Source organism: Alosa pseudoharengus, unplaced genomic scaffold (assembly GCF_046254945.1).
Source record: "Alosa pseudoharengus isolate Yale_2024_CS ecotype anadromous, Long Island Sound unplaced genomic scaffold, YU_APseudo_1.1 YU_APseudo_1.1_scf_23, whole genome shotgun sequence".
Lineage (NCBI taxonomy): Eukaryota > Metazoa > Chordata > Actinopteri > Clupeiformes > Clupeidae > Alosa > Alosa pseudoharengus.
The window spans coordinates 12,231,071-12,244,364 of record NW_027468685.1 but is presented as its reverse complement, the minus strand read 5'-3'; the positions used below and the strand labels follow the sequence as shown (position 1 = coordinate 12,244,364).

At 44.1% G+C, this 13,294-nt stretch overlaps 2 protein-coding genes across 2 annotated transcripts in view; both read right to left on the bottom strand.

Annotated features, from left to right (window-relative positions):
• Positions 1-1,180: 1,180 nt before the first annotated feature.
• Positions 1,181-9,720, bottom strand: sh3bp5lb (SH3-binding domain protein 5-like, b). Its single transcript, XM_076301538.1, has 7 exons — positions 9,586-9,720; positions 9,053-9,350; positions 8,727-8,789; positions 8,211-8,339; positions 7,717-7,878; positions 5,269-5,442; positions 1,181-3,920 (listed from the first exon to the last, which is right to left on the bottom strand). Exons 2-7 carry the CDS (start codon positions 9,305-9,307, stop codon positions 3,288-3,290), a joined length of 1,416 nt encoding a protein of 471 aa, XP_076157653.1. The 5' UTR covers positions 9,308-9,350; positions 9,586-9,720; the 3' UTR covers positions 1,181-3,287.
• A 101-nt stretch (positions 9,721-9,821) lies between these two features.
• The window catches only part of gtf2h4 (general transcription factor IIH, polypeptide 4), a 37,834-nt gene continuing 34,361 nt past the window's right edge, over positions 9,822-13,294 (bottom strand). Inside the window, exons 10-14 of the mRNA XM_076301536.1 lie at positions 12,497-12,627; positions 11,892-11,939; positions 11,154-11,232; positions 10,654-10,715; positions 9,822-10,388 (exon numbers count right to left, since the gene is read on the bottom strand). Of these exons, the coding sequence (XP_076157651.1) occupies positions 10,278-10,388; positions 10,654-10,715; positions 11,154-11,232; positions 11,892-11,939; positions 12,497-12,627 (431 nt within the window). The 3' untranslated portion in view covers positions 9,822-10,277. The remainder of the gene's footprint in view (positions 10,389-10,653; positions 10,716-11,153; positions 11,233-11,891; positions 11,940-12,496; positions 12,628-13,294) is intronic.

Here is a 13,294-nt window from a genome sequence, read left to right as displayed (position 1 = left end):
TAATCTGGTTTATCCCCATTTCCCTGCTCTGCTGCATATTCACTCACATCAATCACCAAAACAGGCCTGGGCTGTCAGCGCTGCTCACGGCACGCCGCAGTCATAGGAGGGGCCCTGCTGCACAGAGAACAGGATGAGAGGACCACCGCCGAGCCCTCGGCATTGGACAGTGTGTGTGTTCAGAAGCATAGACCGGGCATGTGGCAGCACACTAAACATATCTACTTATTTCGTCCGTCTTCTGTTACACCTTGTCCACTAATTTCGTCCATCTCTGTCTCTTTCCGTTACACCTTCCACAGAACATACGATTATCACACAGCAAGAAGTCACTATTCAAGGTGGAAAATTGCAGTCCACAAATGAACAAAGGCCCATAGTCCCTCCATCTCTCTGTTCAGTCTGGCTGTCATGCTCCTCTCCCTCCCTCTTTTATTAACTCCCCATCACGGGCCTTGGATGTAATCACTGTCTATCAACACTTACTCTCCTTAGCCCCATTGTTCAATTCTGCTGCTGCTCATGAATCCTTTTCTCTCCACCCATTCTCTCTGCCCTCAATCATCTCCTGGTCGCTCTTATACTGTCGCCCCTACCACCCCCCTTCTGTCTTTGGGGCTTACACTGAGGTCTATATCTTTATTTAAATGGCTGAGGCCAGCTTGGAAGTCTCCCTGTCCTCGCCTTCTTTTCACCGATGACCAGTCCGATAGTCTTTACCTCCTCTCGCCAACCTCTCTGTCCCTCCTAATTGAATCTGTCTCTCACTTGCCGTTGCTGAGCAGCATATCTCTCACCTCTTCCAGCCTGGTTCTCCAAAAGACTTCATCCATCACCTTTTTCCCCATCTGCCAGCACCCCGACCCGGCCCCTGACCCACTCCTCTCTGGCTGAAATTGCTATCGTAATCTCTACCCTGATGTTCCATCACTGCTCCTTACACCCACGTTGGTGCTTAGTCGCAATTATTTGCTACCGTTTTGTTTGTGTGTGTGTGTGTGTGTGTGTTTGTGTACGTAGGCGTGTTCATTGCCCTCATATAAGAAGTTTGTGCGACAAAGTCTGAGCATTTCACAACAGATCGTTATAAGCCTTGCTCCATTAACCACCGTTCTGGGGAACCTGCCTGGTAGTTTTTCCTTATTACAGTGTGGAAAAAAAATAACCCATGAGGCCAAAGTGGGGTTGTTCAATAAAAGTTTTAATCATCTGTTATTCAATAAATTACATCCTTAATAAGTTACCGGTCAGTCAACATTGTTCAGCATTTATAATACATCACCTGCACGGCCAACACACAAACAGGTCTGTACAGCAGGGGCGTATGTACAGAACACTGGGACAGAGGCAAGCAGAATGCACAACGGGGGGCTGTCGAGTGTGAGGCGGTTAGTAACATGGACAGTAGGGGGGTCGCTAGGATGTGTGCCGTGTGAGAGGGCTACTGGGATCAGGGCAGAGTAGGCGAGAGGCGAGGGGGGTGACGATGCAGACAGTCAGAAAAGGGCAGCAGAGTGCACAGACACAAGGAGCCACTGAAGCAGATGGGAAGACATGAGGTGGGAGGATAAGACTAATCCCGCATCAGGAATTAAGGGCCACTTCTCCAGCGGGTCTAAGACAGCCAAACCGCTGATCTAAAGACAGTCACAGCGGCCAGTGACCCTAACAAGCGGCTCTGTCAAAAGCGTCAAAGTCAAGATAATCACTGCTGCGAGAAAGAGAGTGTGTACTATGGTATTTCATCAGTTAATAAGACTTGTGGTACAACAGCCATCCCAAGCTAGCCACAACTAGACCATTAACCTCAGGCCAGAGTCACTGTGGCACTCGAGGAAGAGAAGAACAATTGGTTATTGGTTGGTAATGAGGATGGAGTGAAGGGGGGAAGGGGGGGTGGTATAGAGAGATGACCAGAGAGTAAACGAAGAGAGCAATGACACGGACAAAGTCAGGATAAAAAGGGGGATAAGAGGGTCCAGCTCGTGCCTCCTAGACTGTAAAACATCTGGTGTCCACGACAACGACAAGATCGTCTCCTCTCTGACTCCAGCAGAGTACACAGAAGAAAGAACACAGACACACACAGACAAAAAAAAATAAATAATCAAAGAACGCTCTCACGTCCAACCAAAAACAGCACATTAACGTCAGTAGTCTCGGGCTCCTGCGAGATGATTCAGGACTGCTGGGATTACTGCGTAGGCAGCAGAACCATGACATCATCTGTCTCCGGCGGATCTTTTGATCATCGACATCTTACGGATATAGAGAGTGTGTGCGTCTGTGTGTTTATGTATTTGTGTTTATGAAACAAGTGTGTGTGCACAGCATCCAGTCAAGTAGAATTGTGTCAGTATCATGCACACTGCCAAAAAAAAAAATACACACGCCCAAGTGTATATGTGTGTGTGTGTGTCAGTGTTCGCCTGGGCGTGTGTTTAAATCAGACAAGCCTTGCAAGAGTCACCTTCAATCTTCCTGCATAAAGTGCTGCATGAGTGTTGCAGTGAGAAGATACTGGAACAGGGGAGAGGACTAGCGGGATTGGTGGGCTTGATGCTGCTATTATTATGAGCGGCTTCAGGATGCGCAATGGTGTCTGTTTTCAATGATGGGACGATCACAGCGACGACCTTTTAGAGAAACCTGACCTTTCTGCTCTATTCTTTTTCCGCCTTCCAGTGTTCCACAGTGCCTCACCCCCCACCCTCCTCAAAACACTGATATTGGTGTGGAATATGAAACTTGCTCGGAGAGGAAGGACTTCGAATCCCTCAGGGGCCTGCCTTCACATTCCCCTCACATCTTAAAGTGCGTTTTTAATAGGCGTGTGTGTGTGTGTGTTCCAGCGGCGAAGAGTGTAAGAGAATCTTGTCAGTGGGAATCTGTTTCTACTTATAAGATCATGCTGCACCTCTGTCCATACAGATAGTGTTGACTCAAAACACACACACACACACACACACAGATTTGTTCCTGACGGTAAAAATGAAGGTTTATGTGGCGAGTGTGTGTGTGTTCATCAGCATGCAAGTGAGCAGCGTTGAGCAGAGAGCTGAGGATAAAATCACTTCCTCCACTAGGAAGTGGCAGATACTGGCTACAGTTCTTCAAAATGAGTTGTGTAAGTGGATGTGTATTTTGTTTGGTTGTAGTATTGACACATCTGTTTGTGTGGGATGAATCCTTGCTCCTGTGGTGTGTTTGTGAATGAATGAGTGTGTGTGTGTGTGTGTGTGTGTGTGTGTGTGTGTGTGTGTTTTTCTGTGTGTGCCTGTGTGTTCTTACAGGCTTACGCTCCTGTGGTGTTGCTTGACAAAACTCTGCTGCCTCTCGGCTCCGACGGCTCCCCTCTCCACTCCCAGCCCTCCCTCCTTGGCCACGGGCCTCTCCTCTGCCCCCCTCTCCTTCTCCCTCTCCCTCTCCCTGTGCCTCTCCCTCTCCATCTCCATCATGGCTCTCTCTCTCTCCAGGTCTTCCCCCAGCAGGCTGCCCACGTCGCTCATCTCTCCCAGGTGCTCCACGCTGTCGCACTTCTCCAGGTCGGACGCGATCGTCTGCAGGCTGATGACGGACATGGAGTCCGAGCCCGCCTTCTCCTGCTGGCCCCACCCACTCTCCCGGTGACGCTCCACCCACTGGCGGGTCTTCTCCGAGTCGGCCCACTCGCTGTTGGTCAACCCCGCGCCGACGCCACCGTACGCCCCCGCCTGGACCACCTCCTCCTTCTCCGACTCGGCCCCGACCGGAGAGCTGCGGCCCTGGCAGGTGCGGACGCTCTGTCTGGCGACGCGCACGCGCCCCCTCTGGGCGTGGATCTGCTCGCTGATCTGCTCCAGGTTGCGCAGCGCGACTGAGTAGCGGGTCTTGACCTTGGCAACACGCTCCTCAAGCTGCACCACCTTGGACTTGTGCTCCTAAAACAGAGTGTGTCCGTACACAGGCAAACACACACACACACACAGACAGACAGACAAATACATCAGTTACAGTGAGACGGAAGAGCACCACATCAAACTAAACTGCGAGACACCAAAAGTGTTAATGAGCAATCTTCCCATGATCATGCACTATAAGCATTTAGATTTAGATTAAGCATTCTGTGATGCAGCACAAAGCAGATTCACAAAAATAATCTACAATGTAAATAATGATTTGAGGCTCAATTTCAAGATCAAAACATTATTTTAATGTGAAGTTAGACATGTTAAAAACTCCATGCTTTTCATTATAGGATTCATCTTCTTCAATTTCCTTATTTTGCACGCCTCATAGCTCTGGGATATTTATTTGCAACCTGAAGATGTTCTAACACAGCACAATTGTTTTTAAATTATGAGACCTGGTTTTCTGTTTTCTGTTCCATCTCCATCAAGCTAGTCACTGTTGCTGATCTGAACTGTAATGCAACTTTTATTACACTAAAATCTCACTCAATATTACGGCTGGGAAACGCAGAGTGCCTCACGAATCGATAGTCACGATACTTTGGCCATGATAGCGATAATATCACAATTCAGCGATTCTAATTCAAATTAGCAAAAATATAGCTCTCAAGAAATCACAGATTTCCTTTTTAAAATGCATATTTCAGTGTTTTAGACACGTTTATGCATATGTTTATGCATGAATTTAATAACTTAGTAAATATATCAATATTTGGTGTCAGCATATTGATAACTTATCGCAAAAAGAAACCATATGCTATATTGCCATATTCATATTTTGTCCCACCCCTACTAAATATAATATTCATAACAAACCAAAATCTGCAACAAATTAATTTCTACATTTTGATGTTTACTGTTTAAGCTCATGTATTCTGACCAATCAGAGGGGCATGTCCGCCTGATTCCTGGACAAAAATGTACACCATCCCTTGGTTGTAATTATTAGTGATCTGCTGTTTAACCAGCTGGCAATGCTTTTAAAAGTCAACATGCCAGAGAACAGTAGAGGGTGACTTACCTTACTAAACACCCAACTGATATGAAAAATTGCAAAATAGTAAATATGTATGCATGAGTATTCAGATTCTCTATGCTTAGACAAGCTTAGACATGATAACAGTTTGTTAGGCAAACCTTTCAACAAAATGTATGTGCTTCAACAATGGAAACACAAAGGTACCAAACTATTTTTTTTTGTTACTTTTGTAAACATCACTTGTCCAACATCATACTTTGACCACATTTTCTTATCTTCAATATGCAGTTAAGACTACATAAAATACAGTTAGGCCATAAGAGTGTGTGTGTGTCTTACCTCTAGGATGTGGTTGAACTGGGCCTTGAGCTCAAAGTAGGGTTTGGACTTGACGATGACCCTCTTCAGGGCCTTCTGGAGCGTCTGCACGCGGGCCTCGGCCTCCTGACACAGCTGTGTGACGCGCTGATGCTCGCGCTCGCTCCGCAGCCGCTCCTCCTCCGCCTCGTTCACCTGCCAGCGCCATAGAAACCGCTGAGCACAGCACTGGAAACATCGCCGCTCATCGGAAACTTCCCTCCCACCGCTGCACACACAGCCCCTCAGAGGACTAGAGACTCCAGCTAAACTAATCACATACAATTCCTCCCCAGGATACCGTAGATTAAAAAAAATAATTGGGAACGAGTAAACATCTTAAAAGGCCCTATATGAATTTTTCTAATAATTGGGAACGAGTAAACATCTTAAAAGGCCCTATATGAATTTTTCTAAGTTGTATTAAAACAAATACAGCATCACAATTCTAGACACAACAAGTAGACATAGGCTACAGTTGAATAACTGTGCGCAGTTAATTGTTGCCTTGGGGAAGTAGGGCATCCTGACTTGAACCATTTACTCTCCAGTCATTTCTATTTTTGTTGCTTCCTTCTACATAAAATGTGGTAGACATGACAAATTTCATCTAATACAAAGTCAAAGAAAAACACCCTAAAAAGGTTTCGTCATTTGTGGAAAAAACACATTCAAAATCACAATTTGTCTGTATAGGCCTGTAATCCTATCGTCTGTAGGTTGTTTCAAAATATGTAGCTTTTTTGGAGTTAGTTGCAGAAAACAACCCTGTGAGACCAATCGCACGCAGTCGTTTTGATTCTGTTTCTCAAGCAAAATGTCTTCAACGCAGCAGAGTACAAAAAACAAGACCTCAAGTAAACTGTATTGTGCAATATTCCCCCATTGGAAAAGAGATTAAATCCATCATCAATAGGTACTGGCATATCATTGAATCTGATCCAGGATTAAAAGTTTTCACTTCTGCCCCGCGGGTAGTTTTCAAAAGACCACCCAACTTGCGTAATTCTCTGGTGAGGGCCCACCTTCCACCAGTAACTCCAACCAACTTCTTACAAGCAGCGCCCCCTGGGAATTATAGATGTGGCCGATGCACACAATGCAATTTCACACACAAAATGAACTGTTTCAGCCATCCTCATACAGGGAAGTCTTTTGTTATCAAAGACATTATCACTTGTACCACACGGAATGTCATTTACATGCTCAAATGTCCATGTGGTCTTGCCTATATTGGCAAAACCACTCGGCCATTGAAATTCAGAATATCTGAACATAGATCCAACATAAGAAATCATGACTCCAAAAGCCCTGTAGCAGTTCATTTCACCCTCAACTCCCACAATCTGTCCACACTTTGCTACTGGGGGATCGAAGTAGTCAAATCACCCACTAGGGGGGGTGACATCAATACGCTACTACTAAAGAGGGAGGCCTTCTGGATATATACGCTTGACACTCTAGCCCCCAAAGGAATGAATGAGGAATTTGATCTGCGACCTTTTTTGTAGGCTCAACTAGGCCTTATATTTATCAGAGGCTCTCTGTACTTTATTGTTTGTATGTCACTGATTGGGTCAAATTGTATCAGATCATTGCTCTCTCAAGCTAGGCCATGTTACTGTGATTTCCTAAGCTAGGTCACATCACTGTGATGTATAAGCTGTGGCCTGTTCGCTTGTTTTTGCTCTTCTGGGCTGTATTTCATCATTACTCTGTTAAGATAGGCCATGTTACTGTGACTTCTTAAGCTAGGTCATGTTACTGTGATATAAGCTGTGGCTTTTTTGCTTAACTGTGCCTGTATTTATCACCACTTTAAGATTGTCTGGGGCACTATGTACAGTACACAGTATTGTCATGTGACTTTGTCTGCACTTGCACTTTAATGGATACTTTGCACTTTAATGGACACTTTGCACTTTAAGATAATAACCTGTAACAAGTGATTTGTCAGATGACTTTTTGATTGGTGTGTGTATAAATGTGCCTTGTCTTCTTGCTGTCTTCATGTCTGAAGAAGGGCAGTCAGCCCGAAACGTCACATGTGGTGATTAAAATCTTTTTTATAAAGGAGGAGTTTTCAGTGTGCGGACTAACGTCATTTTTTATAACATTGTGTTCAACCAATACCAACAGAGTGGTAGAACAAGTTTTTCATGAATTAGCAACAACCTAATAATAGTCTCTTATCTAATCTTAGTTACCTAGAAGAGACACTAAGCTAGATACACTATATCATGTGTGAAGTAGACTCACATTTTTTTTTGATAAAACTGACACAAACTTTAAAATAGCAATTCTTCTTCCTCTTTCATATTCCATGAGCTGCGTCCAGTACAGGTTTAACTTTCAGTGGAGTGAGCTGATTCTCTATTAGTTGACTGGGGAAGCCTGTGTGTGTGTGTCTGTGTTTGTGTGTGTGTGTACCTTGGAAGTAGCATGATTGAGCATCTCCTGCCAGGTGGGATCCAGGGTGTTTTTATCGGCTAAGAGACCCTGCTCTGCCACATACACCATCTCTCGTGCCGCTGTGTGCATCGAGACAGCCCGCTCATAACGCAGAGCCGCCTTCTGGGTCTCCTGCTGTGCCTGAGGACCATACACAACCAATCACTACACAACCAATCACTACACTGCCAGGCACAGCATGGTCAGGCACAGTTAACCTTAAGACACAACCATCAATCACAGTGGCATAAGACATAAAATAACAGATTAAAACCCATTTGCTATTAACTGTGTTTGTACATTACTGTATACTCACATACATGAGAGAGAAAATGTAAAATGGATGGTGCCTTACTGAGTGATGAGGAAACACGGGGAGTGTGATTACAAACATGGGCATGAATACACTGAGGAGACGCGCGCGCACACGCACACACACACACACACACACACATACACACACACACACACACCTCTTTAGCAAGCCTGCGAGCCTCATAGTATGGCCTGGCCTTCTCGATACAGGTCCCCAGCTGTGAGCCCTGAGCATTGAGCTTCCGAGCCGAGTCTGTCAGGATCCGTCTGTAGCTGGATCGCGCTTCCTGATTGAATGAACAAACCACATAGGCTAGATGAAGGTGGTCGTACAGACAGAGAAAACGAAACAAAAAGGAGTGAAAAGATCCATTCTAACAAACTATCTCAGAACGGTAAATTCTGCAAGAATTACCCCTCATTTTGCAGCAGCTTTGACAACATGACAACATTCATTTCTAGCATACAGATGAACCATTATTATGATGTTATTTCTCTCCAACACCCCCGTATTTTCCTCCTAACACTAAGTACTAAACCCAGTAAACATCTTCAACCTGACCTCATTTGACACCACTAATAAAATAGGCCTACAAATCAGACTGGAGTATGGAAAAACCTCAAGTAACCCCGCTTGACATCTCTGTTCTAATTAACTCCACTACTTTACTCACATCCAGTTGCAGCTCCAGTCGATTAATCTCATCACTGGCCTGGTTTAGATGCTCCAGCTCTTCCTGCAGCGGTTGAGAAGGCCCACCAGTGTTACAAACATTTTATCACCTCACGACAGTAACGTTAGCGATCATCATGCATGAACACTTAATTTCACATTGCGAAAACCACTGGGTGGTTGTCACATTTAAATGAGTCACTTTCAATACTGTAACTTTAAACCAAAGGAATTTTGTATGATTACAAACTTGTATTACTGGTGATTTTACTTTGTTGGAAAGCTTACATTTACTAGATAACGTTTGCTAGACTTTAGTTATCTTACCTGGATTCTTGGATCCAGTTCTTCCTCGTACTTTTCCGTTTCCTCCTCCATAGACCTCTCTTTTTCAGGAGCACCACTAACCGCACAGTCACCCTCCACTTCCTCGCCATTTTTCTCGTTCCCCCCATCTCCACCCCTGTCTTTCAGGTCTTCGTCCCTTTCTTCTGCCTCCTCACCCGGGGTCTCCTCTCTCCAGTCTGCCGACTCGGTCACTCTAGAACCCGGGGGATTCTCACGCAAGCTCCCTGCTTCCATATGAGGCCTTGACGTCGAGCAGGTTGCTCAGTCAAATATAACACTAACAAATGTATTACAGAGGAAAATTTAAAATAAGGCATCTAAAATATTTTGTCATCACTCTGACATCTTAAGACACTACAGATTATTCAGCAGGTGAAACGAAACAACGCAGACATTCTACTTTTGTTGGCGTTTGTTGTTAGCAGGTATCCAGTTAGCCAGATGCTAGCGAAAATGAAAACAGCAGCATTAGTTTCACGGCAGACTGAAGGTTCGTATAATGTATCGCCTACCCAAAAGACGTTCCGTTAAATTTAAACGAATTTATACAATAAAATCTTGAAACAATGTCTTGCGCTTGGGTGGGTTTGTCATGGAATGTCCTCGGAGATGGTAGCTCCCCCACCCTCCAGCTCCATCCACCAGCTGTCTTTCCACAGCTGGGCTGACAGGTTCACGTTTCCCAAGAACCACCAAAGGGCGGTCTGACGAATGAAAACAATATTATCACAAGGATCTATGAACAGAATGTGTTTTTAGATTATTTATTTGACACTTTTACAAATAAAATGATAACGTAACAAAAATATGGTTGCATGAAAAAGTCTCTCACTTTATAATGCAAATCAATTGCAGCAAATACATCGCATACTGACGGTATATTCCTCCATAAATGTTCATTATTGTAGGGTCCACCCCTATCTGGGGCTTCACTGTTCTAATGACACTTTTTTTAGTCACAATCTAGCTGACAAACCCAGTTTTCAGTTAATTTCCAGTGATGGCTATGAGGAGGAGTGTGTCCTCCCAACTGGCTTGTCATACATCATGGCCACTACTGACTTCTTCTGAGAAGATGAGCCTGGAGCATCTCTGTGTGCCACACTCCTACAAGTCCGCCTCCAGTTCAGCAAGTTTTCCGTCCATATGCATGTCCTTGACTCATTCTGGGTAATTCGTGGGTGATGAAGATGTGCCATGTCTATTAAGTATGACTCTTCTGTCTCTTCCAGAATCTCTTCACCTCGCTGTGCCCGTGGGGTGTTACTACCATGACCCTGTGGGCAGGGTTCTGCCATACCAATACCCCCAAACCCTGCAGGGGGAGAGAGAGAAAAGACACAAGTGAGCTGGTTCACAAACATATCGACTCTCTGAACTGGGTCTTTGCCATAATGGCCAAGAACACTAAATGTGAGTGTTTGGACAAGAGGGTTGCACAGCAAATAAACACTCCCACAGTTAACAACATAATAACATAATTGAGAATAATGTTTGAAAGGTTATGTAATGTCTGACCCCCGTCATAATGTCTGCAGCCCAGAGGAACAATGGAACAGGCGCACAGTTCACACATTCACCTGAGCTCTGTCGCGAAGCACCTCAAAGTCCGCTTGGGAGAGGAACTGATTATACAGCACTCCTATGAGTGAACAAAGAGAGAATACGTGTGAAAGACATGATGAGAAGAATACAAAGAGAAAGATACATAGAGGGGTCAAGTCAAAGGGCATCATCTTTAAAGGTCGACTTGGCCATTGCCAGCAAAATCCATTTATTTTTTCATTATCTCAGTTTCTGATTATACCAACCCTAAAGACATTTCTCACACCCCAGAGGCTGAAGTTGCAGCACATGCAACGGCAGCACAAGGCGGAGACTAAATGGCTCCATCACATGCCCACTTCAAATGCCAGTAAATTAATCCCCACATGGGTGACCTTTGCATGATGGAATGGGAAACTGCTTTGACAGCCTGAGCAGTCTTATCAAGACAATTGAATTACGTTTTTTTTTTCCTGAACACACCTATAAACATGCAACCAACCAACCAGACACACACACACACACACACACACACCTTCTGTGAACTGTAGTCGATCCTTTTCAAGTTCCCACAGCCTGATTTGATCAGTGATAGTCGAGGGGAGAACTGGAGTCTAAGAAAAAAGTAAAAGATAAAAACACAAAATGATGAAAAGACCACATGAAAACATCGATTGGCTTTGAAGTAACTGAATCACAATGGCAAAAACATTTGTATATCATTTTTGTATTTGCATATCAGAATCAAGTAACAGATACGAAAAATGGTCTGACAGAGTACTTTGATATGCAAGTTTTCAAAAGAACACGAGGCAACCAAGACTGAGATTGGCTGTTCTAATTAGGCATGACGTAACTGCCTTCTAAAAAAAAATCAGGACTCTACCAGAGAGATGGATATCCCTGCATGCCAATTATTTACCATGTGTGCCACACATTATAGGGATGGGGTATAATGGTTTGAACTGGTTGGAAGTTAGCAAGAAAAGCTAATATCATAGTTACATGAAGAGTTCAGGTGAAAAAGTCTCTATACGCCACCTCTGTCAAAAATGAGACAACGACGGTGTGTGAATGCTCTCCACACATAGTATACGTTAATCAAATAATTTTGCTTCAAAAAACCCTGAATACCACTCTTTCTGGTCTGAAATATTGATTTGTATGGTTGTAAGGATTTAGAAGGTTTTGCATCTGAACTCATATTCATATTACATTGGGTGTTTCTAACATCTTTAATATTAGGTGTTTTGATTCAACACAAACACAGTACCTGTTTGACCATGACTGGGTGTGCTCTGGTCCGCATAAAGTGGATAATCTGAGGAAACACACATCTTTACACATTTAGCCATCAGAAGTCTGTCTGCTGATGGCTACTCAGGTGAACTAACTTACACAGAGTCTGCTGATGGCTTCTAGGGTGAACTAACTTACACAGTGTCTGCTGATGGCTACTAGGGTGAACTAACTAACAGTTTTAACAATGGTTTTAAGTATTATATTGTTTTGTATTTGTATGTCGCTTTGGACAAAAGCTTATCCATAACCATAACAATGTAATGATGACATTTTATTTAGTCATTTAGTATTATACCAAAATTCTGAAATCCTATAGTGTATATAGTGACATATTTCATATTGTGACATTTCAGACAAATACCCCCCCCCACACACACACATCATAGATGTTCATGAATTGTCATAGTTACAGTTTAACATTTGAAGATATTATCATAAAATTACATGCAAATAATGAGGAGGAATCTGGCTTTTTGTCATGAACCTGCCTAATGTATAAACCAATCCCCTGTGATATTGACAGTGTGCCATGCCCATTCTATCTCAAACAGTTCCGTTCTCCCTGGCAAATGGTACCTGCTGTGCTGTGATGCCGTTGGCAATAGCTTGCTGCACTGATTCCCTGGTGACCTGCGCCACCACCACATCAGGAAACCTATAGAGCATCTCACTGAACAGAGCCACCAGAGCAATCTGCAGCTCAGAGTCTAGGAGGAGAGAGAGAGAGAGAGAGAGAGGGAGAGAGAGAGAGAGAGAGGGGGTGGGTAGAAAGCAGAAGAGGGAAGAACACAGAGAGAGGGGCAGTTAGAGACTTGAGGGAAAATGGGGGGAGGGTTATGAGAGTGTGGGTGTTGGATGAGTATGTTTTTAACCTCAGTTTGTATGCAGAATAATTTAAATCATTTTAAAAATTTAAAGCTGGAGACTGCTCTGAGGTAGAGGAGCAGTAGACACAGCAGAGTGAGTGTGATGTCAGCTGAATGCCCTATATCCTGTAGAACAGGGGTTTTCAACTGATTGCGAACCAGGGACCATCATTCCGACTACTTAAGCAACTCCAGGACCACCACTGAACAAAAATATTGATTCCCACATTGAAACTACATTACTGAATCCATGGTCGTGGACCACCAGCTATGTCCTCACGGACCACAAGTGGGCCGCAGAACACTGGTTGAAAACCCCTGCTGTAGAAAGATGGGAGTCAGGTTTTAATTACGCATTACAAAGTGTGAAGTTTACGAGCTCTCCATAGAGAAGCTTGGACAAGGTGCAAACAGTGAAGAGGTGGCACTATGACAGTGATATTCAACCTGGGGTCTGCGGAGGTACTGCAAGGGGTCCGCCAAATTATTTCATCTGAAGCAAAAAATA

What these genes read in the sequence shown, in the direction of transcription:
- sh3bp5lb (XM_076301538.1), bottom strand. Translation starts at nt 9,307, where the DNA reads ATGGAAGCAGGGAGCTTGCGTGAGAATCCCCCGGGTTCTAGAGTGACC. An exon ending in GACTGGAGCTGCAACTGGAT is followed by an intron (nt 8,340 to 8,726) that starts GTGAGTAAAGTA and finishes TCATTCAATCAG; the next exon opens with GAAGCGCGATCCAGCTACAG. An exon ending in AGTTCAACCACATCCTAGAG is followed by an intron (nt 3,921 to 5,268) that starts GTAAGACACACA and finishes ACTCTGTTTTAG; the next exon opens with GAGCACAAGTCCAAGGTGGT.